Source organism: Pteropus alecto, unplaced genomic scaffold (genome assembly GCF_000325575.1).
Source record: "Pteropus alecto unplaced genomic scaffold, ASM32557v1 scaffold213, whole genome shotgun sequence".
NCBI lineage: Eukaryota > Metazoa > Chordata > Mammalia > Chiroptera > Pteropodidae > Pteropus > Pteropus alecto.
The window spans coordinates 1,054,956-1,061,862 of record NW_006434829.1 but is presented as its reverse complement, the minus strand read 5'-3'; the positions used below and the strand labels follow the sequence as shown (position 1 = coordinate 1,061,862).

General features: G+C 49.2%; 1 protein-coding gene across 2 annotated transcripts in view; it reads right to left on the bottom strand.

Annotated features, from left to right (window-relative positions):
- The window catches only part of STX2 (syntaxin 2), a 25,965-nt gene that overhangs the window by 5,669 nt on the left and 13,389 nt on the right, over positions 1 to 6,907 (bottom strand). For both annotated transcript variants that reach the window (XM_006909966.3, XM_006909967.3), the window contains exons 4-9: positions 6,312 to 6,386; positions 5,030 to 5,103; positions 4,293 to 4,401; positions 2,700 to 2,773; positions 2,454 to 2,591; positions 458 to 568 (exon numbers count right to left, since the gene is read on the bottom strand). In XM_006909966.3, coding sequence (XP_006910028.2) covers positions 458 to 568; positions 2,454 to 2,591; positions 2,700 to 2,773; positions 4,293 to 4,401; positions 5,030 to 5,103; positions 6,312 to 6,386 — 581 coding nt within the window. The remainder of the gene's footprint in view (positions 1 to 457; positions 569 to 2,453; positions 2,592 to 2,699; positions 2,774 to 4,292; positions 4,402 to 5,029; positions 5,104 to 6,311; positions 6,387 to 6,907) is intronic.

The following is a 6,907-nucleotide window of genomic DNA, read 5'->3' as shown; positions in this document are numbered from 1 at the left end:
CCAACCGGCACTGAGCAGGCACCTGTAAGAAAGGTACTGCAAAACCCAGACAGCCATCTTCCGGAGGTGGGAGGGTGACACACGTGGAAGCGGGGCTTTGGTGCTAAGTCAGAGAAAGAAGCCAAGAGCTGGTGGGGGGGGGGGGCACGCAATGCCTCACATAAATCAGAACCTAGTCTCGTAGTTTCACTAACACGACCTTGGAAAGGACAATGTCCTGACCTCTGGCTGCGAAGGGTTTCAGGTACTTGGAACACAGAAAAGGTCATGTAAACCTAACTTATCTAACAAACTGCTCAAACTTTTAGCAAAAAGGATTACTTCCGTTTGAAAATGAAGCATTAATTTAGGAAATTTTTATTTCTTAATACCTTTTAAGTCGGCTTATGTCAACATATTACAACTCAAAACCAAATAAAGAGAAAAACGCACTTTATTTCTTAAAAACCAAACTCACCCTTCTTGCTTTGCTCTGATATTTAATGGCTTTTTTGGTTTCTTCCTTAGCATGCTCTACGTAGTCTGCGGCATTCGTCACGTTTTTTTCTATGTTGTTGATCATTTCACCCTTAAAACAAAAAGTTTCAAGCTTAGAAGACATTTTCAAATGACTTAATTATCTTAAGTACCTTAAGACAGCCAATAATGTTTTCACACGAATGTGACATGTGCGTAATGGATATGAATTTTTTCACATTTATAAAAAGAGACCATTATAAATGTGCCAATACAAAGCATCCAAATTCAATTTGCAGTTTAAAAAGAACTAAAAGGGACAGACGACAGTGATGACCAAGGGTGCGTGGAGTGGACCGCAAGATTTGCTTTCGGGCGTGAACTCTTTTCACAGATGGGCAGTGAGGGCTGCGGCTGCTCGAGGTTGCATTGGGTCACCGTGCACACAGCATACGAAAACACTTTTTTTCTAACGGGTCGAAACCGTTGCGATTTCTTTAAAACGTCAGTAAACTAAGAATAGCGTGTTTTTGGCACTAAGTTGACTAAATGAATGAGCAAAAACGTAAAATGGGGTGAATCTCGTGAAACGTGAGGGATGAAAGCACATTACCTGGTTTTCTGTCCACCCGCAGACATAATCTGCAGCAGTGAGTAGCAAAGCATTGAAGAAGGACGCACAATTAACTTATTCATTCGCAAATTTAAACTTATGTAAGTTTTGACTGAACATAGATTTTGAATGAGATGGGTCAATAATGCGATACTAACCACCTTCTAAAAGGGAACAATGAAACAACGCGAAGAACACAGCAAATCTTCTAACGGAGCCTAATGCAGGACATTTGGTATAAAACGATTATAATTAAACTCTAGGGTACTGTGAAATCCTTCGTCATTACAAGAACGATGAGGTGTCCGACTGCGTTGCTTCGGAATACTTTCTAAAACGTCCCACTCACACCGTAAACGGCGTGGGCCCCCCAAACCAAACCCCCCAGTCGCTGGGTCCTCCCAACGCAGGCGCGGGACACGGCTTTATGATAAAGCTCCTCGGAAGAAACAGTGTCCCTCAGAAGGTCAGCGAGGCCTGTGCCTGATGGGCCCCTCGCCCCGCACCTAACCCGGTGAGCACGGAAGCAAGCCGGCCACTTCCAAACCTCCTGAGAGGGCCGGTCCTGCCCAGGCCGCCCCGACACCTGTCCCCGCGGGAGTGAGGATGCGTCAACCTCCGACAGGTGACAGGAGTGCGCCGCGCCCCCTCACAGGGTGGCCGGCTGCCTCCCACCAGGCGCCCTGAGCGCCAGCACGTCTGTCGGGCACACGCTGGCCTGTGCCGCACACAGTTTTATGTAGTTTTTAAGGCCATTAACTCTTCAGTTCTCTCAGGGGGTCTCGTCACACCCCTCCATTGCCCGCCCACGTGACTGGACAAACTGAGAACACCATGTAACCCATACTAGCTTTCATCTGCATCATGGCTGTATTCCCTTTGGGGCTTATTCTTCTTAACATTTCTTCCAATTATTATTCTAATATATGCTCCTTGTAGAAATCTTGAAAATATATATTTTAGATAAGAACATTTAGATTCCCACAGTCCCACTGTTATTACGCTGCTTCACGCAGCCGAGTCCACGCCGTGTGCGTGTGCACGCGCGTGCGTTGATACACTACATTTATCTGTACATCCATAAGGTTTTATCTCTCCCTCTTAACCAAAAACTGCAGCACATCTGCACATTGCATTCAAAATCCTGCATGAACAAAGCGTTCATGTTGCCTGCACCAGAATCCACTTAACCAAGCCAGGCTCTTCCGGTGGGAGGTTTAGGCTGTTCCCAGCATTTCAGCCCTACACTGCAATAACGCTGCCATCGACTTTGGAATTTTGAGACTGGATCCAAAAGAATGGCTCTCCCAGGAGGACCAGACTCAGCTACAAGATTTTACACGTGACCGTCGTGACTTCAGGGCGGGGAAGATGGCCGCAGTACCTGGGTCTCAACGAACATGGCCATGTCCATGAACATCTCGTGCAGCTCCCGGATGCTGGTCTCCAGTTTCATGATGTCTTTGTGCCGGGACTCGATCTCGTTGAGAGCTTGCCTGGTGATCTGTGAATCTGATATAATCTTTGGAGGGCGAAAACAAGAGAGAAACGCTGAGACCTGACGGCTGCTTCGGAAGCGTAAGAAAGCACACGCGCACGCGGCGCGGCCACGAGGCCGGCGGGCACTCACGTCCGAGGTGAAGATGGACGGGCTCCCACTTTCCAGCATCGCCTCCAGCTCATCGTCCGTGGTAGTTTTTCCAGCTAAAAGGTGAACGAGACTCTGCTCAGAATGTGGCAGTGTTTAAAAATGACTTTCAACCGTAAGTCAGCAACTAAAATCCGAGTTCATTTTTAAAGAATGTTTTTTCGACCTTGCGAACTGCTTTCTCAGGCAGGTGTTAACGGTGGCCTGAGGTGCACGAGTGGCTGGAACACGCTCGGGAAGGCCTTAGGGCCAGGGCGACCCAGCGATCCGCTGTGGGAACGAGGAACAGCTACAAAAGGGAAGTCGACACCTAGTTTTCTGGCACATCAACTTTCCCAGAAGTTTGGCTCGGCTTATGGAAAAGGGGGTAAGCGGAATCTGCCATGTGTCAGACGGACACAGACAAAGACGGTGTGACTGGAATCGGATGCTTTGATTCTTCCTGTGTTTGGGCTGTTCATGTTTCCCCTTGAGTTAAGGGCACTAACGCTCCCTAGGAAACACGTTCACAGGGTTAGGGAAATATCAAACTGATAATTACTATTTCCCACAAAAGACAAAGCTAAATGAATCAACGTACTATTCATATCACCATCCAGTGTTAATGCTCATACCACACAGAGGCCCGTCGCCTGATGAACGGACACACGCGGCCGTGGGACAGGACTTAGCCAGAAAGGGACAGAGACTGACACACGATGCAACATGCGTGGACCTTGAAAACTGCCAGGCGAAGGAGGCCGGTCACAAACCCATGTGCTATATGCCGTGTGTGTGAAATGCCCAGAGTGGGCAGATGCAGAGACAGAGAAGTCAGTCGCCGGTTACCTAAGGCTCGAGCGTGGACGTGGGGGTGACCGGTAATGGGCAGGGGTTCTTTTTGGAGCGATAGAGATGTTCTAAGATTAACTGCGTAAAAGTAAGAAGCGCTGAGCGGTGCACTGAACACCACCTGCGTGGCTGTCAGTTACGCCTCACGAAGTCGCTAGAGGGACATTTGGTGAGGTCACCATCACTGCTGCCCCCGCTCCCCACGGCTGTGGGTTTGCACCCACGGTGGGTTCACGTAGCACCTGAGGAGCGCAAACTTTGAAAACGGGGCGTAAGCAAACTGCCTTCGCCCAGGAGGAGATGCAAGCTCCGTCCTGACAGCGGCCTGCTACACACACATCCTCGAAAGATGGCTGGAACAAAGGGCAGCTAGTGTCTGCTCACGGAGCCGGAGCCGGAGCCGGAGCCGGACCCGGAGCCGAGACCCACGAGAACCGTCTTCCTGACGGCGCAGGAAGGGTTGGGGGACACAGAAAAATGCCTGAGGAGACAAATCTGATTAACGCTCTAAAAGTAATGGTGGTTAGAAAGTACTTTCAAGTCCACTCGCCTAGAACTTTCTGAAGGATGAAAATAAATACCAGGTTTGGTCGATTCGGTGAACACGAAGCTATGGAAGGGCTTTAGCTTTTACGCAGTGGCCAAAACAGAGATAGAATTACTTTTTTGAAGTTACAGTATTTCAATGTCAGACCTTAAGACAGAAAAATGATTTTAACAGAAACGGCATTTTCAAACACTCACTTATTTCTAGCTGACGCTGTATCCGTCCTTTGCTTCGCTCCCGAAATAGAATCTGTGCTTCATTATATTCGGTCATGACTTCCACAAACTTTCGAGACAGTACTGAATGCTTTGACATAGACAATATTAGATTAGTACGTAATGGTCATACCTTACACTGAAAGTGATAGATACAAACATCCCATGACGGAAACCCACCCCACCACGCTGCTCCGTCACATGGGGAGTAACCCTAGCAACTCGCTCGATGCCAGAATCTATGCTAAGCACTTCACGTGCATTACCACTTTCTCCGAGTTCACAACAGCCCTGCAGTGCTGTCACTTCCCCGTTTTACAGAGGTGACAGCCATCATTTGCAGAGGTCAAGCAGCCCAAGGTACAGGCCTGGCATCCAAGCAGGCTGTTCTGGGGTCGGTGCACTGGACCACCTCTGGTCAAGCGGAGGTGAGCTGTGTGCATCGCTCCCTGCTGCACTGTGAACCTCTGAGAGGTGAGGCCGTGGCGAGAACGCTAAATGACTCCGCTTTTCAGACCAGAATTCTGTGGACGCCTCAACAGGTTTTTATTTTCTTCGTAATAAAGAGAAGTAATCTGTAAGTGCTATGTCCTCTTTATGCAAACACGCTGTGAGGGCTGATTTGGCCATTAAGATGAACTTATTCTTAGCTGAGAGGTGACGGTGAAAAGACCTATCTTCCGACGTGACCTCGGGCTGGGCGACTCCGGTGGGCACACCTGGGTTCTGCGTATCCGAACGTCCACAGATGTCCGCTGCGCAGTCTCATCCCGATCGAAACTCTGTTCAATAGCTAGAAACAAACAGGGGGAAGTTACTTGTACACCAAAAAGTGGACGTTTTTCAAGCCAGACCACACGATGCCTTTCCTTCTTATCTTTCCAACTCCTAATAAACTTAGAGATCTTGGTCGTAATCATCGATTGTTGATAACATCACAAAATAAAACCTGATGTTTACAGTAACATTTAAAAGAAAAAAGAAAGGCTTGACTCTGATCCGTTTTGGTGGGCTGTGCTATCACCCCAGGAACTCAGAGGACAGTGGAGCCGGCTAAATGACAGCACCCAGCGAAAGCAGCAAAACCGCAAAGTGTGGCAGAGTCTGATGGACAAACGTCCTGGCTTCTCCGTCTGACCTAAAGAAAAAAGTGCTATGGAGAAAAAGATGGAAGGCGAATCCGATTTTTAAAAATCTAAACTGACTAACACAGTGCACGGCCCTCATTTCAAAGCCCCTATGGTCAGAAACACACACTGGAGCGCACGCTGCTGGCGCGGTCCCTGTCTGTGGTGGGGCGCCAGCACCCTCGGGGTGGGGCACGAGCCAGACAGAGCCGAGCTGCAGGCCGTGCTGTGGACAAGTGCTTGCAGTGGTAACGGCCCTGCTCCTGATGGGCCTGAAAGTCCCATAATGAAGAGCTCCTTGTGATCTGAAAAGATTGTCCTGGTTTAAATGCTATTTTGCAAAAATTAAGTACCATGTGTCTTTCTACCTTATCAAGAAAACACAAACTATTTGCATCCTATAGGAAAGCTGTGAGCCTCAGAGACCGCCGCGGTAGAAGTGGCCATGGAGCACAGTGACCTTGGCGGAACGCCCATTCAAGGTCCCGGTGGTGCATTTCAAAGGCTACTCACCATCTCAGACATCCGCAATTTAGCCAAGAGTGTCATAAAAATATACCGCTCTAGATTAACGACTTGTAAGCAAGGGCTTCATCCCCCTGACTATGAATTAGTTCTTATCACCTAAATTTAAGGGCTGCCAACTAGCTCTAGTCCCTCCTATGCATCCCCTGAAGCTGGCAATTGACAGAGTCTAGGACATGAAAACTTAAACGAAGGTTTACTGTCCCAAGTACAAATGAATACTTCATTTTCAAGTGCTCCCAACTTTAACATTTGAAAATATAAAAGAATAAAAGTTATAAAGAAATAAACAATACTGACCCAGGGTCCCACCATCACTGACTAAACAGAACCGAAACTTTAAACTCACACTTCAACTTGCCGCGAATCTTGTTAGCCGTTTTCTTGATTTCTTTGTTCAGATGTTCAAGCTCTTCTTTTATTTCTTTAAAAAAAAAACAAGGCATCTGAGCTATGACATCCAACATTAATAATGCCCGACGCACTAAAATGGAACAGCATTTGGCAAACGTTAGTTGGTCTGTTTCTTAGGGAAGCCACGGACCAGCCGGAGGTTCTGGGCCAGCGGCCTCCACACTGCATGCAGCACAGCCGGTTCACGCCGCTAACCACCGATGAGGCCGGCACGGACCCGCCGCCCACTGCCAGCACCACACCTGAGAGCGGGGCAGAACCGCAGCCACGCTCTGGGGAACGAAGTCCCCGCACGCGACCCCATCCCACCCGCCGGTGCTCAGAGCAGCTGGGAGCTGCAGGTCCACGACCCAGCAGACCCAGCACTGTGCCTGGCGGTGCTCAGGGTGTGGGGATCCCAGGCGGATGGGAGGCATGGAGTGCTGGGGCTGCAGCGCCTGACAGCAGTCCGGGCCGCGACACCCGGGGGACCAGGCTCAGTGCGCTGCGCACCGTGGGCGCCTGCACCAGCCGGTCAATGGTGCGCCAGGG